The sequence below is a fragment of the Somniosus microcephalus genome, chromosome 1 (assembly GCF_052327205.1).
Source record: "Somniosus microcephalus isolate GS21.2 chromosome 1, FLI_Smic_1.0, whole genome shotgun sequence".
Taxonomy (NCBI): domain Eukaryota; kingdom Metazoa; phylum Chordata; class Chondrichthyes; order Squaliformes; family Somniosidae; genus Somniosus; species Somniosus microcephalus.
In genome coordinates, this window is record NC_140987.1 from 224,556,551 (window position 1) to 224,584,462 (window position 27,912).

Here is a 27,912-nt window from a genome sequence, read left to right on the forward strand (position 1 = left end):
ACGAGGCACACTGAACGGTTCAGGAAATGTCATTTATATCCCAAGACGTGTTAAATCTTCGAAACACATTCTAGCTTATGTTAGTATTAAAGTAAATATAGTCAACGTTTATGGGCTGGTTTTACTCCACTTTCACCAAGTTATGTTTTCTATTGGTAGGAGACGCTATGTTTGACACTGAGGAACAACAAACAACTGCGGATCCACTCTGACCTATCGGCTTGTTAGAACATCTCCAGCAGTAGCTTCTCTTCCCACCCCCACACGCTAGCTGTAGAGTCCCCCAAGGATTTATCATTGGCCCCCTCTTCTTCCACATGTACATGCTGCCTCTCGGCAGCATTATCCGCAGACATGGGCCAGCTTCCATATATAGTGACGACACTCAGCTCTACCTCTCCATCACTTCTCTCTACCCCTCCACTGTCAAGGTGTTGTCAGACTGCTTGTCTGACATATAGTCTTGTATGAGTTGCAATTTCCTCCTGCTAAACTTTGGGAAGATCAAGACCATCATTTTTAGCTCCCTTCTAGAAACCCTTGGAACCGATTCCACTCCCCGGCCACAATCACAGGCTGAACCAGACTGTTTGCAATCTCAATGCCCTCTGAACCCAAGATAAGCTTCCAACCTGATAACTTCTCCATCGCAAAGACTGTCGTCACAAAGCGTCCTCCGCCCCTATCTCAGCCCATCTACCTGCTGAAACCCTCCTCCATGCCTTTGTCACCTTCAGACTAGACGACTCCAATGTTCTCCTGGCCAGCCTCTCATCCTCCATAAACTTCACCCCATCCAAAACTCTGCTGCTCATATCCTATGCTGCACCAAGTCCCGCTCATCAATCGCCCCTTTCCTCACTGACCTACATTGGTTCCCAGTCCCCAATGCCTCAAATTTAAAATTCTCATCCTTGTGTTTAAATGTCTTTATGGCCTCGCTCTTGTAATCTCAAGTCCTACAACCCCCGAGATCGCCACTCCTCTGACTCTGGCTTTTTGTGTAAACCACCTTCTCTCCAACCCACCTGGCCCCATGTTCTGGAATTCGCTCTCTAAACAACTTTGTTTCTTTACCTTCTTTTCCTCTTTTAGGACCCTTCTTAAGTAGATTCTGTGGGGGAAAAATTTGGTATCGACCATTTTGGGGCGCTTACATTGCCTGGGTGCTAACTAGCGCCGGTGACCGCAAAATTGAGTTTTAGCACCCCAAGAGGGAAGTGGAGTGCTAAATCAAACACTCCACTTCCTTCTTAGGGTGCTAACGTCGGAGAGCGGAGTGGAGACTTCAGCAGCGCTGCACACTGGGCCGTGCAGCGCTGCTGTGTTCAAAGGCTCCTTCCCTCCCTTAAAGGGAAGGGCCATCGCTGCAGGCTCTGCAATATTAAAAGTACCTACCTGGACCACCAAGGCAGCCGCGATTCTGCGCAATCAGCCCGGCACTTACCTCGGCCACCTCGCCTTTAATCATCGCCCCCGAAGCGGCCGCCCGCCAGATGCACGCCTCCTGCAGCGGTCGGTGTGTTCGACCGGCGCTGCTGCAGGGGGTGGAAGTCAATTAAGGGTCCAGTGCTCTACGCACAGCGATGACGTCATGATCTCCAGGCAAAGGAGATTGGGGCGCAACGCCGTAAAACTGTCGAATATGGCGGGAGTCGATGTCAGCGCCGCGCCCGGTCACAAAGCCACTTACGCCCAGGGGCACCAATGGGAGGCGCAAAGGCACCCAATTTCACCACCTGTATGTTTTAAAAGTGAAAAACTGACCCAACACTGGAAGGAAGAATACTCATGTTTTAGAAATTTGAAAACTTACAACAAATCAAGAGTGTTTATAACTTGCTAAGATTCATCCTACCTTTATACCTGCAAGAATAATGTTCTTTGCTGCAAAGGAAAGAAAAAGACCAGTTATTTTACCTTAAATAATTTTAACACACCACTTACAACAGTATTTACTGTGACACAATAGGTACCAATTATAATGTATTGTTCCATTTTTAAGAGAAAAACTGAAAGCAGAAACAGATGTTTAAATTGCTTCCCCCCCTTCACGAGTTTGTAACATGGGCCTTCCTCAGGTTTTGTTCACTACCTCTTCCAAAGAATTTGATTAAATCTTTTGATTCTAAGATCTTCTGATAACTCAGTGTACATGCCCCCCCTGTGGTGTCCTACCAAGCCAGAGAGACTGGGTAAGTACCAGGTTTGAAATCTAGTCTGTGCTCAAATAGCAGATCTCACTTGGGTGGTAAACTAGATGTTACTATATACCTCAGCACTCTGAGCTAGGGAGGAAATAAATTCAACCAGAATTCACACTCCAGTCTCAACCCTATGTATCTGATGGAAAGTGTACCAGTGTAGATGCTGGTAACATAACCAAGACAGGATGCGTTAAGACTATAATAACCTGTACTATAACATTCACAATAATCTTTATGATAATACTTGCAATAATCTGTATTACAATATTCGTAATCTTTATGATTATACGTGCAGCTAACTGTACAATAATACTTAGCAATCTTCACGATAATACTCAACAGTAATCTTTACTATAATATAGTAATTTTTTACTATAATATACACAATCTATACAATACTGACCATAATCGCTATTACAATGGTCACATTAATCTGTACAATATTCAGTAATTTCTAATACAGTACTCACACTATTCTGTACAATTATATTCACAATGATAGGCACTATAATAATCTCAATCATATCTATCTACAATATTCTCAGTTATCTATACTATAATGCTCATAGTAATCTGTACTATAATAAAGCAATCTGTACTATAATAAAACAATCTGTACTATAATAAAACAATCTGTACTATAATACTCAGTAATCTATATTATAATACTCAAAGTAATTCACAGTATTATATGCACAGAAATCTGCATTGTAGTTGAGTATTATAATACTGACAATACTCAATAATCGGTACTACAATGACAATATTCACAGTAAAGTTTACTATAATGCTTACAGTAATCTATACTCCAATACTCACAGTAATCTGTACAAGTCAGCTAATCTTAATCATAAGTACTTATGTACTTGTCAGAAGTATAGTCCTATCAATACTTCTACTGAGAGGGAACTGATAGTATATTTGAGTTGTAAGGCATAAGCAAGGTGTGATTTCCACTTATGCTTATGCCCTATTCTTTTTTTTCTAATTTATAGGGCACAGCTGGATCATAAATTTAGCAGCCAGTCACACACAAATCCCCATTTTTCCAACTGGGCACTGCCTTTTCATGTGATACACATTTTCCAAACTTCTCAAATTTATTTCAGTCACCTAAAAATCTTCTTTAATCTTATATCAATTTGACTACCAGCAAAGAAAGTACACAAAATGTCGGTCTTTGTTGTAGTTAGGTCGGCTTATATTTAACTCACTTAAGTGAATGACAGCTTTTAAGGAATAAAGTTTGCATTCAAGGAGACCACTGAACTACATTCAGTGTTGTGGTCGGGCAGAAACCTGATTGGAGAGGTTCAAACATGGAGAAAGATGGACACGGATTTAGAAGTTGACAACACGTTCAAGGACTTTGGAGAGGAAAGTGAGGTTGGAGACGGGGTGGTAGTTTCCAAGGACAGAGGATAGGTGTGTTTTTTTTTTAAGGAGGGGAATGATGACGGCAGATTTGAAGGGGAAGGGGGACAGTACCTGAGGAGAGGGAACCATTTACAACATCAGTTAACATGGATGTAATGTTATCTCTAAGCTGTGCGCATGCGTGGCTGCACAGTAATCTGCAAGGTACCGCGCAGGCCGCTCACAAGCTTTTCCATTTGAAATAGCGCACGTGCAGAAATTTAAAGGGACCGCACATTGAAATAAACAGACTGCGCACAACAAAGACAATTTAGAGGGAACATTGAATGGGTGGTCAGTAGTTTAGCGGGAATAAGATTGAGAGCGCAGGAGGTGCGTCTCATGGACAAGATGAGCTCGGAAAGGGGATAGAAAGATACAGGTTCAGGGCTAGGGCAGAAGAATCCTCAGGGAAAGTTTAGCTTGGTGGGCAAGGGGAAGGTGGTCGTGTGACAAGAGGCAGCTGGTCTCAATCTTAATGACAGAGAAGTCCATTAGCTTATTGTTGGAGGTGAGAGTGGAGAGGCAGGTAAGAGGGGTGTAAGGAGACGGTTGGTACAGGTAGACTATCCTTTATCCGAAAACCTCGGGACCAGCCGTGTTTCGGTTTTAGGAAAATTTCGGATTTCGGAAGGTGCGCGAAAACACTTCGGTTTTCAGAGGTAATTTGGTTTTCGGGAGTGCGGATAAAGGATACACTATCCCTTATCCGAAAATAACGACTATAAATACTGTAGTTACAGGGATAAATACTGTAGTACAGTTTATTTGTAAGGAAAACATTCAGTAAAACTTCAAACATGTACAGGTACAAACTATGCTAAATACCTGTACATAAACATGCAACAAAGGTACATTACATCTGGCTTGAGGATCTTGGAGAAGATGGTACATCAGTGTTGGCATCATTGTCATCAGGTTGGAGTTGGACATCTGAAGATGGGCCAGGAACAGGATTCTCAAGTGATGAAGCAGCATTACATCTGGCTTGAGGATCCTGGAGAAGAGGGTACATCAGTGTTGGCATCATTGTCATCAGGTTGGAGTTGGACATCTGAAGATGGGCCAGGAACAGGATTCTCAAGTGATGAAGCATGACTACGACAGACGGCCTTTTTAAAGACTTCTTCCAGTGTCATCTGTCTCATTAACATTGGTTTCTGTCTAAGCAGTCTCTCTTTAATTGAGTAAACTTGCATAATCTCTTGCTCACTGATAAATGCACGTTTTTCAAGGCCAGCAATTAACTGATCACACATTGTCACCATATCGTCTATGGGGATTTTTTCACCTGTGTTCACAATGTCATCATCATCATCACTACTGTCCTCATGCTTGTCTTTATTTAACACCATTTCAGCAATTTCCCCATCACTCAATAAATTCACAACAGGTGCATCATTGTCAATGTTCAGCACTTCTTCGATGTCAGCTTCCTCGAACGTATTTACACTTTCGGATGATAAACCTTTGGCGTAAGTGAGGAGGTTTGATATCATCATCTTCTCCTGACTGACAGGAAATCCTTCAAACTCGTCATCTGCAGGTCCATCTTCATGAAACATCGTTGAAGGCCAAAGTCTGTGCCAAGCATTTGTTAATGTTGGTTTGTCAACATCGTTCCAAGCATTAGCAACTGCATAAATGGCATCCTTAACATTGAATTCTTTCAGGAAGCTTTGGATTCCTTCGCCTCTGTTGATTGCATCAAGCATAGAGTTCAAAAAAACGTCTTTATACTTGCTCTTCATGGAGCGTAAAATTCCTTGGTCACAAGGCTGTATTAAAGATGTCACATTAGGGGGAAAGTTAATGCCGAAAACATAACTTTTCACAAGAAGTTCAGGAGGGGGATGTGCGGAGCAGTTGTCCAGGAACAATAAAATTTTGCAGTTTTCTTCCAGTCCAACTTGCCTGCAATGAGCTCGTGTCGCTGGTACGAAGTGGTTATTGAACCAGTGAGAAAATATTCCTCTGGTTACCCATGCTTTCCTGCTCGCATAATAATGCACAGGTAAATTGCATACACCTTTCAAACATCTCGGATGTTGGCTTTTTCCAATCACTACCAACTTTAACTTGTGTGTGCCTGCAGCATTGGCACACCCAAGAACAGTCAACCTGTCCTTAGCATCCTTAAAACCTGCTGGTGCACTCTCATCAGCCGTTGCTAATGTTTTTCTAGGAACGTAGCGCCAGAACAGAGCTGTTTCATCAGCATTGTAAATTTGTTCAGGACCGAGGTTTTCATCCGATATTATTTTTGCAAACTCATCTATGTAATTTTCAGCTGCTTCATGATCAGCAGAAGCTTTTTCACCACAGATTTTCAGATATTTTATACCATGACGCTTCTTAAATTTATGCAGCCAACCTTCTGAATATTCACACTCAACTTCAATGTTCAGTTCTTCATGGTATATTCTAGCTTGCTTCATGACCATCAAACCAGTCAGTGGCACACGTTCACCTCTGCGTTGTCGAATCCACTCAATCAGCACACGGTCAAGATCTTCATTTTTTGCCCTATGCAATGTTTTCCTAATTTTCATTAGTTTATGGTCATCACTGTCAGTGTAAAATTTCAACAGCTTGTCTTTCTGTTTCTTTAAGTCATATACGGTGGTACTTCCCATACCATATTCTTCAGTAAGATGTCGCACAGACACACCACGATCAAGCTTCTGCAATAACTCCATGATATACCTATCAATTCCTCCAATAAAAGGCGAAGAGTTACGAAGGTGACTAAAGGTTTTTATTGACTAAATAACAGAGCCCACTCTCGTGGGTGATCCGATCCAAGCAGGAGGAATACCAGCCAGTCGCTCACCTTTATACCTGGCCTGGTGGGTGGAGCCAAGGCGGAGTCGGCAGTGGTCATCCCAGGTATAGCAGTGTGGCAAGAGGCGACCTCGTACCGTGATACAATAGTGGTCAGTGATACAGTTATAACGAACAGTGGTGAACAGTGCTAACTACTAACAGTGATACGATAGTGAACGTGGTTTACCACATTCACCCCTTGTTTAGAATTAAGTCCGGCGGGGTGAAGTGTACTACCAATTCTGGTAGGTCAGTCTGTCCGGAGGCTTCGTAAGCCTCTCCGATCGCCGCAGCGGTGGTGTTGCCTTATCCGGTGCTGGTGCCTTATCCGGTGTTGATGCTGGTGTTTGCGTGGTCGGCGAGGGCTCGTGGGGTTCCGGCATGCCGTCTACCTGGACTGAGGTTGGGGGGGGTGGTGGCGGTGTTTCCGGATCGGCTGAGGGTGCGAGGTCTCGTAGGGAGACAGTGTCCTCCCGCCCGTCTGGGTACGCCACGTAGGCGTACTGGGGGTTGGCGTGCAGGAGGTTCACCCTCTCGACCAGGGGGTCCGTTTTATGGGCCCTCACGTGTTTCCGCAGCCAGACCGGCCCCGGGGCGGTCAGCCAGGTTGGTAGAGTGGTTCCCGTAGTCGACTTCCTGGGGAAAACGAACATTCGTTCATGGGGGGTGGTGTTAGTGGCCGTGCAAAGTAATGACCGGATGGAGTGCAGCGCTGTCGGGAGGACTTCTTGCCAGCGGGAGGTAGGGAGGCCCTTAGACTTTAAGGCTAAGAGGACGGCCTTCCATACCGTCGCGTTCTCTCTTTCCACCTGACCATTACCTCTGGGGTTGTAGCTGGTGGTCCTGCTTGCTGCAATACCTCTCTCTAGGAGGAATTGCCGGAGTTCCTCGCTCATGAAGGAGGAGCCCCGGTCGCTGTGTATATAGTTCGGGAACCCGAACAAGGCGAAGACGGCATTCAGGCACTTAATGACCGTGCTACTGGTCATGTCGGGGCAGGGGAAGGCAAAGGGGAAACGGAAGTACTCATCAACGATGTTGAGGAAGTACACATTACGGTCAGAGGACGGGAGGGGCCCCTTAAAGTCGATGCTCAGGCGCTCGAAGGGGCGGGTGGCCTTGATCAGGCTTGCTCGGTCCGGCCTATAGAAGTGCGGTTTGCACTCCGCACAGGTCTGGCAGTTCCTGGTCATGGTCCTGACCTCCTCGATGGAGTAGGTCAGGTTGCGGGCCTTAATGAAATGGTAGAGTCTGGTGACTCCGGGGTGGCAGAGCTGGTCGTGGAGGGTCTGAAGCCTATCGATATGCGCGCTGGCGCATGTCATTCGTGAAAGGGCATCAGGGGATTCGTTCAGCTTGCCTGGCCGGTACAAGATCTCATAATCGTAGGTGGAGAGCTCGATTCTCCATCTCAAAATCTTGTCATTCTTGATTTTGCCCTTCAGCTTGTTATTAAACATGAAAGCCACCGAACGCTGGTCGGTGAGGAGGGTAAATCGTTTGCCTGCCAGGTAGTGCCTCCAGCGCCGTACTGCCTCCACGATCGCCTGGGCCTCTTTCTCGACCGACGAATGTCGGATCTCGGGGCCCTGTAGGGTCCTTGAGAAGAAGGCCACTGGCCTCCCCTCCTGGTTTAGGGTGGCGGCTAAGGCGAAGTCGGATGCGTCGCTCTCCACCTGGAAGGGGATGGACTCGTCCACTGCGTGCATCGTGGCCTTGGCTATGTCTCCCTTAATGAGGGAGAAGGCCGCGCACGCCTCCTCCGTGAGGGGGAAGGAAGTGGCTTTCAGGAGGGGTCTGGCTTTGTCCGCGTAATTGGGTACCCATTGGGCATAGTAGGCGAAAAGCCCCAGGGTTCTCCTAAGTGCTTTAGGGCAGTGGGGGAGGGGTAGCTCCATGAGGGGGCGCATTCTTTCTGGGTCGGGGCCGATGATTCCGTTCTCCACTACGCAGCCGAGGATGGCAAGGCGCGTGGTGTTAAACACGCATTTCTCCTTATTGTAGGTGAGGTTCAGCCGTTGGGCCGTACGGAGGAATTTCTCCAGATTCGCGTCATGTTCCTGCCGGTCGCGGCCGCAGATAGTGACGTTATCTAGGTAGGGGAATGTAGCCTGCAGTTCGTTCTGGTCAACCATCTGGTCCATCTCCCTTTGGAAGACCGAGACCCCATTAGTGACACCGAAGGGGACCCTAAGGAAGTGGTATAGGCGCCCATTCGCCTCGAAGGCGGTATACTGGCGGTCCTCAGGGTGGATAGGGAGTTGGTGGTAGGCCGACTTCAGGTCGATGGTCGAGAATACTTTATACTGTGCAATCTGATTGACCATGTCAGATATGCGGGGGAGGGGGTATGCGTCCAGCTGGGTATATCTGTTTATGGTCTGGCTGTAGTCGATGACCAGGTGGTTTTTATCGCCGGTCTTTACGACTACGACCTGGGCACGCCAGGGGCTGCTGCTCCCCTCGATAATGCCCTCTTTCAGGAGGCGCCGCACCTCAGATCTAATGAAGGCTCTGTCCCCGGCGCTATACCGCCTGCTCTTGGTAGCGACGGGTTTGCAGTCAGGGTAAGGTTAGCAAACAGAGAGGGTGGCGGGACCTTGAGGGTGGAGAGGCTGCAGGTGTTACGCGGTGGGCGGTTTAACGTTTGCTGGTTGTTGACTGTGAGTGGGGGGAGGGGTCCACCGTATGCTAGGGTTACGCTTTGGAGGTGGGATTGGAAGTCCAGCCCTAGTAGGACGGCAGCGCAGAGATGGGGGAGGACGAGGAGTTTAAAGTTTTTATACTCCGTGCCCTTAACCGACAGGGTCACGACACAGTAGCCGCTGATGTCCGTGGCGTGGGACCTCGATGCCATCGAGATTCGGCTGCGCGTTGGTAGGGCAGAGAGGGAGTAGTGGCTCACTGTGTCTGGGTGGATGAAGCTCTCTGTGCTTCCGCTGTCGAACAGGCAGGTCGTGGCGTGGCCGTTCACTTTGATGTCCATCATTGACTTGGACAGATGGTGCGGGCGGGCTTGGTCCAGGGTGACGGAAGCTAGTGTGTAGCTGAGCGAGTCGTTGTCATCTGCGGGCGAGGCGGTCGGGCGTGGTGAGTAAAATGGCGTCTCCCACGAGGTAGGGCCCCATGAGGCACTATTGGGGTCGGTTGCCTTAATCAAAGATGGCCGCCCCCATGACTCATGTGTGGGGATGCTGGCCTCAGTTGCCCTAAACAAAGATGGCCGCCCCCATGACTCATGTGTGGGGATGCTGGCCTCAGTTGCCCTAAACGAAGATGGCCGCCCCCATAGTTCGCATGCGGCACTGCTGGCCTCTGAGGATCCGCTCCTGCAGGCCTTGGAGAAGTGGCCTTTCTTCAGGCAGGTTTTGCATATGGAGTTCTTGGCTGGGCAGCGCGACCTCGGGTGCTTCTCCTGGCCACAAAAAAAAGCCGGCGGCCCGATCGCGGATGCCCGATGTCGGGGCCGGTGCCGGGGGTGGCGGGGCCGGTCGGGTCCGGGACGCCGACGCAGAGGTAGGTCCCGGGGGCGGCGCTGGGAAGGGTGCTGTGGTAGGGGTCGGGCCCGAGTCCCAGGGTCGCGAGCAGTACCTGGTGAATGCTTCCTGATCTTGGTGGGCCACTTCCAGGGAGATAGCGAGGGCTTCAGCTTTTTCCATGCTGAGGTCTTTAGCTTCCAGCAGTCTTTGCCGTGAGTACTCGGACCGTAGGCCTTTCAGGAATGCGTCGCGGATATTATCTTCAGTATTTTCGGCTGCCGACACCGATTTAAAGTCACAGTTCCTGGCGAGTGCATATAGCGCCTGTGAGAATTCGGCTACTGATTCTCCTGGCTGTTGCGGCCGTGATCTTAGGAGGTGCCTAGCGTACATGTAGTTTACCGGGGTCCGGTACTTCTGTTTCAGCAGGTTGATGGCGGTCTCGTAGGTAGTCATGTCCTCGATGAGAGTGTATACTCTCGGGCTCAGTTGTGCCTGCAGGACACTTAGTTTGGATGCCTGAGGGACGCTGGATTCTCTCAGGTATGATTCGAAGCAGACCAGCCAGTGTTTAAAGTCTGCGGCTGAGTTTGCTGCTCGTGGGTTCAGGTCCAGGTACGGCGGTCTGAGGGCTCGCAGCCAAGCTGGCTGGTGTGGCTGTGCTCCTGGGAGCTGCGCTGGTGGCTCCTCCGCCGGTTGTGACTCGTTGTCGGACATCATTAAATTTAGTCAATAAAATTGATATACCTATCAATTCCTCCAATAAAAGGCGAAGAGTTACGAAGGTGACTAAAGGTTTTTATTGACTAAATAACAGAGCCCACTCTCGTGGGTGATCCGATCCAAGCAGGAGGAATACCAGCCAGTCGCTCACCTTTATACCTGGCCTGGTGGGTGGAGCCAAGGCGGAGTCGGCAGTGGTCATCCCAGGTATAGCAGTGTGGCAAGAGGCGACCTCGTACCGTGATACAATAGTGGTCAGTGATACAGTTATAACGAACAGTGGTGAACAGTGCTAACTACTAACAGTGATACGATAGTGAACGTGGTTTACCACACTCCACTTATACGATAATGAGTGATGCTTCCTTCTCTGCTTCTCACTGTTACCCATTGGGGTATCTGCAGCTCCTTTTAAGCATTTTCACAAATTGTTAAAAGCCAGCAAATATCTAAGAGAGCAGCAAATATCTAAGAGAGCTGCAAATATCTAAGAGAGCTGCAAATATCTAAGAGAGCAGCAAATATCTAAGAGAGCAGCAAATATCTAAGAGAGCAGCAAATATCACACAGAGCAGCATAACACCTGCGTGGGTCAAGCATCGGCAGCGTCGGGTCATGCTTTGCGCCACTTTCGGCTTTCAGAGGTTTTCTGGTTTCGGAGGTGCGGATAAAGGATGGTACACTATCTCTTATCCGAAATTGGGTGGGGTTCGGCGGGGGTGGGGTACGGCGGGGGGGGTCGGTGGTCGGTGGGGGTCGGGTTCGGCCGGGGGGTCGGGGGTGGGGGTCGGCGGGGGTCGTGGTCGTGCGCATTTCGGTTTTCAGAAGTCATGCTTGGCTCCACTTTCGGCTTTCAGAGGTTTTCTGGTTTCGGATGTGCGGATAAAGGCTGGTACACTTACGCTGAGCGATTTCGGTTTTCAGAAGTGCGGAAAAATGCTACACTATCCCTTATCCGGCTAGGCCTGTAAGTCGTGCGCCACTCTGGTCATGTCGTGCGCACGACTTACGCTGACCGAAAAAACCTTCGGTTTTTAGAGGTTTTCGGAAGTCCGGATAAAGGGTAGTCTACCTGTAGTAGAGAAAAGAAGCTGAGGATTATCTTTGCATTCCAGGATGTTCCTGGAGTAGTGAGCTATTTTGGCAGATTGGAGTAGGACCCAGTAGTACTTGGTTTGGTCCAGTCCAGCCAGATTTGGCAATGAATGGGTAAACTAGTTATGTACCAGATACATTCCAAGTCTGCGCCCTTTGGACTTGAGGGAGCAAAGATGGGGACCGTACAAAGGGGAGCGACCAGGGTTTAATTGGGGATAAAGGCATCAAAGGCGGAAGTGAAGGAGTGATTAAGCAGACTGACAGCTGCAGAAGTGCCAGGGTGAATGGAAGGTGGAAGGCTAGCCAGTTGGCAGTTTGAAAGCCCAGTTGTGGGTGATTTTGAGGCGAGCATGTGTCTTCATGAGCATATAGGAAATGGGGCTGTGTTGAAGTTGTAGTAGGGAATGATTTTACAGCACCATCTGATGGTGTGATAGGGAGCTGTTATAGGTTAGTGGAGATGGTAACATTAAGAATTTCTATTAGAGCGCCACCTCTTGGTACAACAGTTGACAATTTAGCATCTGAATTCCCATTAGAAAAGTTTACATGGAAAGTTTCAATGAAGAGTGTGCTTTTTACAAGACTTTAAATAATAATTTAGTGGATCGCCCATGCGTTATACATGGATAGTCAAGACCAAGTGCAGTTTTCAGATGTAGCAAACTTAGAGGGCGGAAGATAATTGCACCAGGGCATGCTGTAACTCAATCACCATTTTAATATTCTACATTCCATCATTATTTTTATAATACTTTGAAAAATGCATCAAAACTTGACTTACCAATCTCAACACCTAATCCGCCAATACCACTTAGGAAAACATGGGACTGAGCCATCTGATGCATTGCATTGTCTCCGAGAACATAGCGCTGGCGACTGCAGTGAAAGAGAAAAAAATAGGAGCAGGTAAGCAGGAAATTGATTTAATGTCCCTTTATCTAAACTATTTGCTCCATCTAATCAATAATGCACGTCAGGAAAAAGTAAGAGTATGATGCCCCACTGAGACATGGAGTATCATAAAAATTGACACATGTAACCTTTACATTAGGTGACATTTGCTTGCACTGCTACATGAAATCTCAATCCCAAGCCAGTAAAGAAAAAAAACGCTTTCAGAATTCTCGTTCCACCTGGACCCCTCCCTCTGGCCTCTTACCCTCTCTAGATCTTTTTATTGCAAACTGCCGGCGTGACATCGGCTGTCTCAATTTCTCTGCTCCCCTCACTCACTCCAACCTACCTCCCTCTGAACTTGCAGCACTCCATTCTCTCAGGTCCAACCCCAACATTGTCATTAAACCTGCTGACAAGGGTGGTGCTGTTGTTGTTTGGCGAACCGACCTCTACCTAGCGGAAGCTGAACGCCAACTCCCCAACACCTCCTCATACCTCCCCCTGGACCATGACCCCACTACCGAACATCAAGCCACCGTTTCCAAGACTGTCACTGACCTCATCTCCTCTGGAGATCTTCCCTCCACGGCCGCCAACCTCATAGTCCCCCAACCCCGCACAGCCCACTTCTACCTCCTTCCCAAGATCCACAAACAGGACTGCCCTGGTAGACCCATCGTTTCAGCCTGTTCTTGCCCCACGGAACTTATCTCTTCCTATCTCGACTCTATTCTTTCTCCCCTTGTCCAGTCTCTTCCCACCTACATCCACTACTCTTCCGACGCCCTCCGCCACTTTAGCAGTTTCCAGTTTCCTGGCCCCAACCGCCTCCTTTTCACTATGGACGTCCAATCCCTCGACACCTCCATCCCACACCAGGGTGGCCCGAGGGCGCGCCGCTTCTTCCTTGAACAGAGGCCCAACCAGTCCCCATCCACCACCATCCTCTTTCGCCTGGCTGAACTTGTTCTCACATTGAACAACTTCTCCTGACTCCACTCACTTCCTCCAAATTAAAGGTGTTGCTATGGGAACCCGCATGGGTCCTAGCTATGCCTGCCTTTTTGTGGAATATGTGGAACATTTTTTGTTCCAGTCCTACTCAGGTCCCCTCCCTCACCTCTTTTTCCGGTACATTGATGACTGTATCGGTGCCGTTTCCTGCTCTCGCCCTGAACTAGAAAATTTCATTCACCTTGCTTCCAATTTCCACCCCTCCCTCACCTCCACATGGTCCATCTCCGACTCTTCCCTTCCCTTCCTCGACTTCTCTGTCTCCATCTCTGGGGATAGGCTATTGACAAACATTCACTATAAGCCCACTGACTCCCACAGCTACCTGGACTATACTTCCTCCTACCCCGCTTCCTATGAGGGTTCTATTCCATTCTCCCAGTTTCTCCGTCTCCGCCGCATCTGCTCTGACGATGACACCTTCCACACCAGTGCTTCCGACATGTCTTCCTTTTTCCTCAACCGAGGATTCCCCTCTACTGTGGTTGACACGGCTCTTGACCGTGTCCGTTCTATTTCCCACACTTCAGCTCTCACCCCTTCCCCTCCCTCACAGAACCACGATAGGGTTCCCTTGTCCTCACCTTTCACCCCACCAGCCTCCACATTCAACACCATTTCTGCCACCTCCAACGTGATCCCACCACCAAACACATCTTCCCCTCCCCTCCACTTTCAGCATTCTGAACGGACCGCTCCCTCCGCGACACCCTGGTCCACTCCTCTATCACCCCCAACACCCCTTCCCCTTCGCCCAGCACCTTAATGTGCAAGCACAGGAGATGCAACACCTGCCCTTTTACCTCCACCCTTCCCACTGTCCAGGGCCCCAAACACTCCTTCCAGGTGAAACAGCGATTTACTTATACTTCTTGCAATTTAGTATACTGTATTCGCTGCTCAAAATGCGGTCTCCTCTACATTGGGGAGACCAAACGCAGATTGGGCGACCGCTTTGCGGAACACCTCCATTCGGTCCGTAAGGGTGACCCCGAGCTTCCGGTCGCCTGTCACTTTAATTCTCCGCTCCACTCCCCCTCTGACCTCTCCGTCCTCGGTCTCTTACACTGTTCCAACGAAGCTCAGCGTAAGCTCGAGGAACAGCGCCTCATCTTTCGATTAGGCACTTTACAGCCTTCTGGACTCAACATCGAGTTCAACAATTTCAGACCATAACCTCTGCCCCTATCTTTTTTTTCATTTTTTTTCTCTCTCACATGGCAGCTGTCGATCATTCTGCCAGTGCCATTTACACTTCATCTAGTCATCTTTTGTTTCTTAACTTGTCCCATTACCATCTCCTTTTGCCTTGCACCATCACCCTTTTGTCTCTTAATCTCTCCTGCCTTCCATCCTATCACAGACCTTCCCTTTTGTTCTTTCCTCCCCTCTCCCCTTTCCCTGCCCCTACACTTGCTTAAAAACCTGTTCCATCTCCAACTTTTTCCAGTTCTGACGAAGGGTCATTGATCTGAAAACTTAACTCTGTTTCTCTCTCTCCACAGATGCTGCCCGACCTGCTGAGTATTTCCAGCATTTTCTGTTTTTATTTCAGATTTCCAGCATCCGCAGTATTTTGCTTTTACCGTGCATTTATATAGCGCCTTTCACAACCAATGCATAACCAATGAAGTACTTTTGAAGTATAGTCACTGTTGTAATGGAGGAAACGCTGCAGCCAATGTGTGTACAGCAAACAGCAATATGATAATGACTAGATAATCTGTTTCTGGAGATGAAAGTTCTAATGAAAGGTCATCGGCCTGAAACGTTGGGCCCGATTTTGTGGATTGTGTGGGAAATGGTCGGATTCCCTCGAATGTAGGGTTCTGACACACAGAAAAATGGGTCAGCCAGCTGCACACAATTTTCCCTCAAGTGGCCAATTAATTTCAAGCATGTGGGCAGCCTTGCTAATTGTCCATTTCCAGTCAGGAAGCCCCACAGTATGATGTCATCATTCGTGGTGCTTTCAAGGTCCACAGCAAGCATTGCTTCCTCTGTTGACTTCCAAACGAACCATACAGGATGGCAGAGGAGCCTTCAGCAGCTGTGGCCAGTGCCAGACCCCGAGCTGCTTCCAAATTCAACGAAGCTTCACTGCAGGCATTATTGGATGGGGTTAGGGCCCACAGGGAGGTCCTCTTCCCTAGGTCAGGCAGGAAGAGGCCTCCCACTGAGACCAAGGCTGCATGGATGCAGGTGTCAGCAGATGTCAACTCGAATGTGCATGTAACCTTGGCATCACATCTCTAACTCCTTCCTCTACTCCCCCCACAGGACCATCCAGAGCCCCCGTCCCCACTGTGGAGGAGGAAGAGGCCGTGCAGCCAGACTCCTCAGAGGAAGCTCCAACCTCTGAGGGCGCAGCGTCAGCAGAAGTAAGCGCACCCAGCACCAGCGCAGACACTCACACTTCGGGGGGACCTTCGGGACATATAGTGTTGTCACCTGGTGTTTCACAGCTCACAAGTGAGCCTCAGCAGATTCTGGAGACAGGGACAGCAGTGGAGAGTCCTCGTCGGAGGGCGCAGGACTCTGCCAGTTCAGCTCAGCTGCGCTGCATGTCGACCCTCTGCCTCTGGGTCCATCCGCAAGAGAAGAGGTGATGGATCTCCATGCACAGATGCAGGAGTCTCTGGCAGGTTTTGTCTCCAGGGTCGCTGCGAGTGCGGAGCGAATGGAGGAGTCCATAGCGACCATGAGCAGAGCCTTTGTGGAGTCATTGCGCAGGAACGCATCACCATGGAAAGGTTGGCAACCTCCATGGAGGAGATAACTCGCCAGGGAATGGAAAACATGGTGAGTGCTCATAAGAGAATGACATCTCTTGAGGAGCGTTGGCCATCTATTGAACAGAGAAACCAGACCTTCATGGAAGTCCTTCCGAGTAGGACTGCCAGTGCAGATACGGGTCCCCATGGCCCCCTAAAGTGCAGCAAGGTGCTCTCAAGCCACTTCGAAGCGCTGGCCCCTTCTGGTCTGTGCAGCTTCAGGTGAGTGAGCAGCAGCCTGGTGCTCATCCTGCTGTTCCTGGTTCTGCTGCTGCCGCCTCTGCTGCTGGAGATCCTCTAATGGCAAGAAGGGAAGGAAAAAAAGGCGTCCCATGCTTCTGGTAGATGCCTCCGCTGAGGAAGCGCTGAGTGACGGTGGCAAGAGGGGCTTCCCAGGAGATCACATTGGAGAAGTGTGTGAGGCTCCAACCTTCCACAGCTGTGCCTAAGCCTTGAAGAAGTAGCCCCAAGCCTTCAACAGCAAGGTCCTTCAACATACAAATGCTGTCCCTTTAAATCGCAGCTTTCCCGAATGACCTGCAGTTGAGAGCAAGCAAGCCGGCATTCTTTTCAATGTCATCTGTATTAAATCCGTGTGTTAATGGAGACACGGAATGCAGGAGTTGGTTTAACAAGTCTTTACTGAATGGAAACAATCTGGAAACTGAAACTACAGAAGCCTGCCAGGGCCTTTTATACAGGGATGGTCACTGCCGGTACTGCAGTCTGAGACCAGTTATTCCCTTAAAGGGACATACACAACAATCTGACAACCTCAATTTTTTCTGGTGGTCCGACTCGAGTGGAGATGGAGTCTGTTGCGAGTTTTCCGTGGCTGGATCCGAGGCGGGCTGGATTTCGTGTTTCTCGATCCAGGCGTTGTAGTACCTCACAATGTTTTCATGGTTTAGACGCGACAGCAGCGTCACTTCACCCTTTATTCTGCGGAACTGTTTACTGGTGGGGTTCACCAGGATGCGCTTAACAGCATAGTAGCAGCCATCTAATTTATTCTTTACCTTGATAACAGCTCCGAAGGCACCTTTCCCCAGAAGCTGTAGCTCCTCAAATTCATTCTAATAGCGTGACAGCTGCCTCTGGGTGTCTGTGCAGAGTGAAGCAGCGAGGAGCCGGCTGTTTGGGATAACAGTTTCTGCGCAATCTGTTCCTCCTGCTGAATCCTCTGGACTGTTCTCGTTGCAGGGGGAAGTGGCACGTACCACTGGGGGCTTTACAAAGGAATGTTCAAGCAGCTGCTGGGGGCTCCAGTGTGCCTTGTCCTCCAAACACACGCACTTGTTGAGGAAATCCTGAAAGTTGCTGAGCAGATTGTTCACCACAATTATCGGGTATTCCTTTATAACTGTGCCCTGGCTAAGAGCTTCACGCCAGGTTTCATCAGCGGGGTTCCCCGCAGGCGTGTTTAGCGTGGGGAACCCCTGAAAATCGCAAGAGCACCCTAAAATGGCATTAAACATGCCAATAATTGGTCATTAGGGTCCCGACGGCCAGTCCCGCCAGCGGCGGGCGGGACTAAATCGGCGGTCCGAAAGTCGGACGGGGCGGGGAAGGTCGCGACCCCCTATTTTGGCAATTTTCGGCCCCCGCCCGCCTGAAAAGCCGCCCGACGGCTGGCAGAAAATCGGGGCCGTTAACTCTGTTTTTCTCTCCACAGGTGCTGCCTGACCTACATAAGAACATAAGAACATAAGAAATAGGAGCAGGAGTAGGCCAATCGGCCCCTCGAGCCTGCTCCACAATTCAATAAGATCATGGCTGATCTGATCCTAGCCGCCAATCTACTATCACAGAACCATCTCCTAACAGAATTATACACACGAAATAGGAGCAGGATCAGGCTACACGGCCCCTGGGCCCGCTCCGCTACCCACAGGGCCATGTCCGATCCGAACCTAGACTCATGTCCAAATTCCTGCCCGCTCCCCGTAACCCTTAATTCCCTTTACTTCTAGGAAACTGTCTATTTCTGTTATAAATTTATGTAATGATGTAGCTTCTACAGCTTTTTGGGGCAGCATATTCCATGGACCTACCACCCTCTGAGTGAAGTAGTTCCTCCTCATCTCAGTTTTGAAAGAGCAGCCCCTTATTCTAAGACTATGCCCCCTAGTTCTAGTTTCACCCATCATCGGGAACATCCTCCCCGCATCCACCCGATCCAACCCCTTCACAATCTTATATGTTTCAATAAGATCGCCTCTCATTCTTCTGAACTCCAATGAGTAGAGTCCCAATCTACTCAACCTCTCTTCATATGTCCATCCCCTCATCCCCGGGATTAACCGAGTGAACCTTCTTTGTACTGACTCGAGAGTCACCAAATCTCTGCCCACTTACTTAGCCTGTCTATGTCCCCTTGCAGGTTTTTTATGTCCTCCTCACTCACTACTTTCCCTCCCATCTTAGTATCATCTGCAAACTTTGATATGTTACACTCGGTCCCCTCCTCCAAATCGTTAATATAGATTGTAAAGAGTTGGGGACCCAGCACTGACCCCTGTGGAACACCACTAGTTACTGATTGCCAGTCTGAGAATGAACCATTTATCCCAACTCTCTGCCTTCTGTTAGATAGCCAATCCTCTATCCATGCCAAAATATTACCCCCAATCCCGTGATTTTTTATCTTAAGCAATAATCTTTTGTGTGGCACCTTGTCAAATGCCTTTTGGAAGTCTAAATACACTACGTCCACTGGTTCCCCTTTATCCACCCTATATGTTACTTCCTCAAAGAACTCCAGCAAATTTGTCAAACATGACTTCCCCTTCATAAAACCATGCTGACTTTGTCCTATTAAATTATGATTATCCAAATGTCCTGTTACTGTCTCCTTAATAATGGACTCCAAAATTTTACCTACCACAGATGTTAGGCTAACCGGTCTATAGTTTCCAGCCTTCTGTCTACTGCCCTTTTTAAATAAGGGTGTTACATTAGCAACAGAAAATGCTGGAAAAACTCAGCAGGTCAGGCAACATCCGTGGAGAGAAATTTGAGTTGACGTTTCGGGTCGAACCCTTCTTCAAAACAGGACTGCCCTGGTAGACCCATCGTTTCAGCCTGTTCTTGCCCCACGGAACTTATCTCTTCCTATCTTGACTCTATCTTTTCTCCCCTTGTCCAGTCTCTTCCCACCTACATCCGCGACTCTTCGGACACCCTCCGCCACTTTAACAGTTTCCAGTTTTCTGGCCCCAACCGCTTCCTTTTCACCATGGACGTACAATCCCTCTACACCTCCATCCCCCACCCGGATGGCCTGAGGGCGCTCCGCTTCTTCCTTGAACAGAGGCCCGACCAGTCCCCATCCACCACGACCCTCCTCCGCCTGGCTGAACTTGTTCTCACATTGAACAACTTCTCCTTTAACTCCACTCATTTCCTCCAAATCAAAGGTGTTGCCATGGGTACCCGCATGGGTCCTAGCTATGCCTGCCTTTTCGTGGGCTATGTGGAACAATCTTTGTTCCAGTCCTACTCGGGTCCCCTCCCTCACCTCTTTTTCCGATACATTGATGACTGTATCGGTGCCATTTCCTGCTCTCGCCCCGAACTTGACAATTTCATTCACTTTGCCTCCAATTTCCACCCTTCCCTCACCTTCACATGGTCCATCTCTGACTCTTCCCTTCCCTTCCTCGACTTCTCCGTCTCCATCTCTAGGGATAGGTTATTGACCAATATTCACTACAAGCCCACTGACTCCCACAGCTGCCTGGACTACACTTCCTCCCACCCCGCTTCCTGTAAGGACTCTATTCCATTCTCCCAGTTTCTCCGTCTCCGCCGTATCTGCTCCGACGATGCCACCTTCCACACCAGTGCTTCAGACATGTCTTCCTTTTTCCGCAACCGAGGATTCCCCTCTACCGTGGTTGACACTGCCCTTGACCGTGTCAGTTCTATCTCCCGCACTTCTGCCCTCACCCCTGCCCCTCCCACCTGGAACCACGATAGGGTTCCCCTTGTCCTCACCTTTCACCCCACCAGCCTCCACATTCAACGGATCATCCTCCGGCATTTCCGCTACCTCCAAAGTGATCCCACCACCAAACATATCTTCCCCTCCCCTCCCCTTTCAGCATTCCGCAGGGACCGCTCCCTCCGAGACACCCTAGTCCACTCCTCTATCACCCCAAACAGCCCTTCCCCTTCGCCTGGCACCTTCCCATGCAAGCGGAGGAGATGTAACACCTGCCCCTATACCTCCCCCCTTCCCACTGTCCAGGGCCCCAAACACCCCTTCCAGGTGAAACAGCGATTTACTTGTACTTCTCGCAATCTAGTATACTGTATTAGCTGCTCACGATGCGGTCTCCTCTACATTGGGGAGACCAAACGCAGATTGGGTGACCGCTTTGCGGAACACCTCCGTTCAGTCCGTAAGGGTGACCCCGAGCTTCCGGTCGCCTGTCATTTTAATTCACCACTCCATTCCCACTCGGACCTCACTGTCCTTGGCCTCTTGCATTGTTCCACGGAAGCTCAACGTAAACTCGAGGAACAGCACCTCATCTTCCGATTAGGCACTCTGCAGCCTTCCGGACTCAATATCGAGTTCAACAATTTCAGATCATAAGCTCGGCCCCCATTTCATTTTCTCTTGTAATTGTTCCACTCCTTTCCCACCCCCCCTTTCCTTTTGTTTCTCTCTCACACCTGGCAGCTATCTTTTGCCCTGCCAGTACACTTTACACCTAATCTCAGCCTATTACCATCTCGTCTAGCTTCTAATCTCTTTTACTTCTTTTGTTTCTTTTATCCGATCGCAGCCCTGCCTTCGATCTAGTTTCTGTTCTTTCCAGTTTTGAAGAAGGGTTCGACCCGAAACGTCAACTCAAATTTCTCTCCACGGATGTTGCCTGACCTGCTGAGTTTTTCCAGCATTTTCTGTTGTTATTTCGGATTTCCTACATTTGCAGTATTTTGCTATGTTACGTTAGCAGTTTTCCAGTCTGCCGGGACCTTTGCTAAGTCCAGGGAGTTTTGGAAAATTATTACCAATGCATCCACAATCCCTACCGCCACTTCCCTCAAGGCCCTAGGATGTAAGCCATCAGGTCCAGGTGATTTATCCGCCTTGAGTCCCATTATTTTACCGAGTACCACTTCCTTAGTGATTTTGATCGTGTTTAGCTCCTCCCCCCCCTTTAGCCCCCTGTTTGTCCAGTGTTGGGATATTCTTAGTGTCTTCTACTGTAAGGACTGATATAAAATATTCATTCAGTGTTTTTGCCATCTCCATATTTCCCACCATTAATTTCCCGGTCTCATCCTCTAAGGGACCAACATTTACTTTAGCCACCCTTTTTCTTTTTATATAACTATAAAAACTCTTACTATCTGTTTTAATATTTTTTGCTAATTTACTTTCATAATCTATCTTCCCTTTCTTAATCAATCTTTTTGTTATTTTTTGCTGTCTTTTAAAGTTTTCCCAATCCTCTATCCTCCCACTAGATTTGGCTACCTTATATGCCCTTGTTTTTAGTCGAATACTATCCTTAATTTCTTTACTTAGCCACGGATGGCTGTCTTTTCTTTTACACCCTTTTCTTCTCAGTGGAATGTATTTTTTTTGGAAGTTGTAAAATAACTCCTTAAATGTACACCACTGATCATGTATCATCTTACCCTTTAATTTATTTTCCCAATCCACTCTACTCAATTCCGCTCTCATACCTTCATAGTCTCCTTTATTCAAGCTTAGCACGCTTGTTTGAGATCCAACCTTCTCACCCTCTAATTGAATATGGAATTCAACCATGTTATGGTCACTCATTCCAAGGGGATCCTTTACTAGGACATTTTTAATTAATCCTGTCTCGTTACACAGGACCAGATCTAAGGTTGCCTGCCCCCTGGTCGGTTCAGTTACATACTGCTCAAGAAACCCATCCCTAATACACTCAATGAACTCATCCTCAAGGCAGCCCTGCCCAATTTGATTTGTCCAATTAATATGATAGTTAAAATCCCCCATAATTATAGATGTTCCCTTATTACAAGCCTCAACTGTTTCCTGATTGATACTCCGTCCAACAGAGTTGCCACTGTTCGGAGGCCTATAGACTACGCCCACTAGTGTTTTTTTCCCCTTATTATTCCTTACCTCCACCCAAACTGTTTCATTATCCTGATCTTTTGACCCAATATCATTTCTCTGTATTACAGTGATTCCTTCCTTTATTAACATAGCCACCCCACCTCCCCTTCCTTCCTGCCTGTCCTTCCTGATCGTTAAATAACCTGGTATGTTTAATTCCCTGCTGAATATTTCCAGCATTTTCTGTTTTAATTTGTCTTTTAGTGATGTTGCTTGAGGGATAAATATTGGCCAGGACACAGGGGAGAACTCCCCCTGCTCTTTGAACAGTGCCATGGGATATATAACGTCCAGCTGCGAGATGGGCCCTCGGTTTAAACATCTTATCCGAAAGACTCCACCTCTGACAGTGCAGCAATCCCTCAGTACTGAACTGAAGCATCAGCCTGGATTATGTGCTCAAGTCTCTGAAGTGGGACTTGAACCCCACAGCCTTCTGACTCAGGGGCAAAGGTGCTACCACTGAGCCACAGCTGACGCCTTGTAGTACATCACTATGTGAAAATGCAGTGTGACAGTATATATGCAATTGTTTCATTGTCTAAAGTAATAACACGCCTGCGTCTTAGTAGCACAATAAAAACCAGAATTCAGCAGGGCACTGTGCTAATTATATTAGTCAAAGCTAAATGCTTTGGATCAACTGTGTTCCGGGGCAGAGGATGCAACAATGAATTGCTCAATATATAAATGTGTCAATATTCATGGTATCAGATTAGATGGAGAGAATGGAACCAGAAAGGTTATGCAGCTCATCGAGTCAGTTCCCTCCGCAAATCATATACAATTTGTCCGGTCAAGGACGTTTGCAAGCCAATCAATGCCTTGAGGGATACAATCACCTAGAGCAGAAATATTATTAGAAGAATAAAATTCTCTGGCCCACAAAGGTAATTAAGTGACTGCAGAACGTTAAAGCCCACAGTATTCAGCGCAGGCAGCTCCATTCGCCAGATGATTCATCCCGAGCTTCAACAGCACAGGCACCATTGTGTGCCATAAAGAATTAGATCATCTATACCCATTCTTATCTTTATAACCTTTAGTCTCATTGTTAAACATATATTTATCTCCAACTCCCTTTTTTAAAAAGGAGTTAATTGACGGAGCATTCTTCCAATCGTGTGCCTCATTCGTGCTCTATATCTAACAGACATGTCAACTAGCCTATATATACCACATTAACCTTAAATACCTAGGTCATATCTCTCTTCTCCTCCCCCCTGCCACCCCTCCCTCAGGAAAGACAGCTCATGTATCAAACATGTGGGAGACTACTTGTTATATCACCATTGTGTGCGTCAACTGTGGCTCAGTGGGTCGCACTCTCGCCTCCGAGTCAGAAGGTTGTGGGTTCATAAGAAATAACATAAGAAATAGATGCAGGAGTAGGCCATACAATAAGATCATGGCTGATCATCGACCTCAACTCCACTTTCCCGCCCGATCTCCATATCCCTTGATTCCCCTAGAGTCCAAAAATCTATCTCTCAGCCTTGAATATACTCAACAACTCAGCATGCACAGCCCTTTGAGGCAGAGAATTCCAAAGATTCACAACCCTCTGAGTAAGAAATTCCTCCTCATCTCAGTCTTAAATGGCCGACCCCTTATCCTGAGACTATGCCCCCTAGTTCTAGACACTCCAGCCAGGGGAAACAACCTCTCAGCATCTACCCTATCAATCCCCTTCAGAATCTTGTATGTTTCAATGAGATCACCTAGCATTCTTCTAAACTCCAGAGAGTATAGGCCCATTCTACACAATCTCTCATCATAGGACAGCCCTCTCATCCCAGGAATCAATCTAGTGAACCTTCACTGCAACGCCTCCAAGGCAAGTATATCCTTCATTAGATAAGGAGACCAAAACTGTGCACAGTACTCCAGGGGTGGTCACACCAAGGCCCTGTACAACTGTAGCAAGGCTTCTTTACTCTTATACTCCAACTGCCTTCCAATAAAGGCCAACATGCCATTTGCCTTCCTTATAGCTTGCTGTACCTGCATGCTAGCTTTCTGTGTTTCTTGCACGAGGACACCCAAATCTCTCTGAACACCAACATTTGAAAGTTTCTCACCATTTAAAAAATATTCTATTTTTCTATTCTTCCTACCTAGCTTTGTATCACCAGCAAACTTGGATACATTACACTCATTCCCTTCAGCTAGGTCATTAATATAGATTGTAAATAGCGAGACCCCAACACTGATCCTTGCGGCACCCCACTAGTTACAGCCTGCCAACCTGAAAAAGATCCATTTATCCCTACTCTCTGTTTTCTGTCTGTTAACCAATCCTCTATCCATGCTACTATATTACCCCCAACCCCATGAGCCCTAATCTTGTGTAATAACCTTTTATGTGGCACCTTATCGAATGCCTTTTGGAAATCCAAATATAATACATCCACTGGTTCCCCTTTATCTACCCTGCTAGTTACATCCTCAAAAAACTCTAATAAATTTGTCAAACACGATTTCCCTTTCATAAAACCATGTTGACTTTGCCTAATCATGTTATGATTTTCTAAGTGCCCTGATACCACTTCCTTAACAATGGATTCCAGCATTTTCCCGACGACTGATGTCAGGCTAACTGGCCTGTAGTTCCCTGTTTTCTCTCTCCCTCCTTTCTTGAATAGCAGTGTTACATTTGCAACCTTCCAATCCGCTGGGATCATTCTAGAATCTAGGGAACTTTGGAAGATCAAAACCAATGCATCCACTATCTCTTCAGCAACCTCTTTTAGAACCCTAGGAACCATCAGGTCCAGGGGATTTGTCGGCTTTTAATCCCATTAGTTTCTTTAGTGCTTTTTCTCTACTTATATTAATTACGTTAAGTTCCTCACCCTCATTAGACCCTTGGTTCCCCACCATTTTTGGTATGCTTTTTGTGCCTTCTACTGTGAAGACAGTTACAAAATATTTGTTTAACGTTTCTGCCATTTCCTTATTCCCCATAATAATTTCTCCTGTCTCAGCCTCTAAGGAACCAACGTTTACTTTTGCTACTCTCTTCCTTTTTACATACTTGTAGAAGCTCTTACAATCTGCTTTTATATTTCTTGCTCGCTTTCTCTCATATTCTATTTTTTCCCTTATCATCAATTTTTTGGTCATCCTTTGCTGGTTTCTGAAACTCTCCCACTCCTCAGGTTTACTACTATTCTTCGCAACATTATAAGCTTCATCTTTCAATCTAATGCTATCCTTAACTTCTTTAGTTAGCCATGGTTGGATCACTTTTCCCATGGAGTTTTTGTTTCTCAGTGGAATGTATTTTGTTGAGAATTATGAAATATTTCTTTAAATGCGAGCCACTGCTTATCTACTGCTATACCTTTTAATCTATTTTTCCAATCTATTTTAGCCAACTTGCCCCTCATACCTACGTCACTCTCAAACTTAATGTGAAATTCTATCATATTATGATCACTCTGCCCCAGAGGATCCTTTACTATGAGATTGCTAATTAACCTTGTCTTATTACACAATACCAGATCTAAAATAGCCTGTTCCCTGGTTGGTTCCATGACGTATTGTTCTAGGAAACTGTCCCGAATGCATTCAATGAACTCGTCCTCTAGACTACCTTTGCCAATTTGATTTGCCCAGTCTATATGAAGATTAAAGTCCCCCACGATTATTGCATTACATTTGTTGCAAGCTCCTACTATTTCTTGATTAATATTTTGTCCAACGGTATAGCTACTGTTAGGGGGCCTATATACTACTCCCACCATTGTTTTCTGCCCCTTGTTATTCCTTATCTCCACCCATACTGATTCCATTTCTTGATCTTCTGAGCCGCGATCCTTTCTCTCTACTGTCTTTATGTCATCCTTTATTATCAGGGCTACTCCCCTTCCTTTTCCATTCTGCCTGTCTTTTCAAAATGTCAAGTACCCTGGAACATTTAGTTCTCAACCTTGGTCACCTTGCAACCACGTCTCTGTAATGGCTATTAGATCAAACCCATTTATCTCTATTTGTGCCACTAGTTCGTCTACCTTGTTACGAATGCTTCGTGCATTGAGATAAAGAGCCTTTAATTTAAATTTTTTACCATTATTCCCTGCTTTGACCTTATTCTCTGCTGCACAGCTACCGTTAAACTCTGTCCCTTCCTGTCATACTCTGCTTATTTTTACCCAAATCGCTACACTGCTCTATTGCCTTGACCTTTCTCTTTAGATTTTTAAATTTCCCCTCACCTGACCCCTCCCCCGCCTCCTTTTTTAGTTTAGATCCCTATCGACAGCCCTAGTTATTCGATTCGCCAGGACACTGGTCCCAGCCCAGTTTAAGTGGAGCCCGTCCCGACGGAACAGCTCCCTCTTTCCCCAGTACTAGTGCCAGTGCCCCATGAATTGAAACCCCTTCTTCCCACACCACTCTGAGCCACGCATTTAAATCTCTGATCTGCTCGACCCTATGCCAATTTGTGCGTGGCTCAGGTAATAATCCAGAGATTATTACCCTTGAGGTTCTGCTTATTAATTTAGACCCTTGTTCCTCAAACTCCCTCAGCAGAACCTCATGCTTAGTTCTACCTATATCGTTGGTTCCTACATGGACTACGACAACTGGATCCTCCCACTCCAAGTTCTTCTCCAGCTATGAGGAGATAACCTTAACCGTGGCACCGGGCAGGCAAAACAGCCTTCAGGACTCTCTTTCGCAGCTGCAGAGAGAGTATCTATCCCCCTGACTATACTGTCCCCTACCACTACTACCACATTCCTTCCTTCTCCCCCTACTTGGATGGCCCCCGTACTACGGTGCCGTGGTCAGTTTGCTCATCCTCCCTGCAGTCCTTTTCCTCATCCATACAGGTAGCAAGTACCTCGTACCTGTTGGACAAGGTCCAGGGCTGAGGCTCCTCCATCACTACATCCTGGGTCCCCATACCTTCCTGACTCACGGTCATACCCTCTTGTCCCTGACCACTGACGAACTCGAAAGTACTACTTAACCTAAAGGGTGTGACTGCCCCCTGGAACAAAGTGTCCAGGTAACTCTCCCCCTCTGGAATCTGGAACTCTCCCTCCCAAAAGCTGTTGAGGCTAGATAAATTGAAAATTTCAAAACTGAGATTGATAGATTTTTGTTAGGCAAGGGTATTATGGATTACAGAACCAAGGCGGGTAGCTGGAGTTAAGCTACAGATGAGCCATGATCTAACTGAATGGCAGAACAGGCTCGAGGAGCTGAATGGCCTACTCTTGTTCCTATGTCATGATGTCAAGGACTTTTTCATGTTATATACAAGTTTTTTTTACATTATAAGCCAATTTAATTTTTGCTCTCAATTTCATACAGCACACCCTAACTCATAC

The 27,912-nt window shown here is 47.4% G+C and overlaps 1 protein-coding gene across 2 annotated transcripts in view; it reads right to left on the reverse strand.

The window, feature by feature from the left end:
* uba6 (ubiquitin like modifier activating enzyme 6) overlaps positions 1-27,912 on the reverse strand; it is a 172,896-nt gene that overhangs the window by 110,919 nt on the left and 34,065 nt on the right. For both annotated transcript variants that reach the window (XM_085990848.1, XM_085990841.1), the window contains exons 3-4: positions 12,534-12,628; positions 1,859-1,887 (exon numbers count right to left, since the gene is read on the reverse strand). In XM_085990848.1, coding sequence (XP_085846974.1) covers positions 1,859-1,887; positions 12,534-12,628 — 124 coding nt within the window. The remainder of the gene's footprint in view (positions 1-1,858; positions 1,888-12,533; positions 12,629-27,912) is intronic.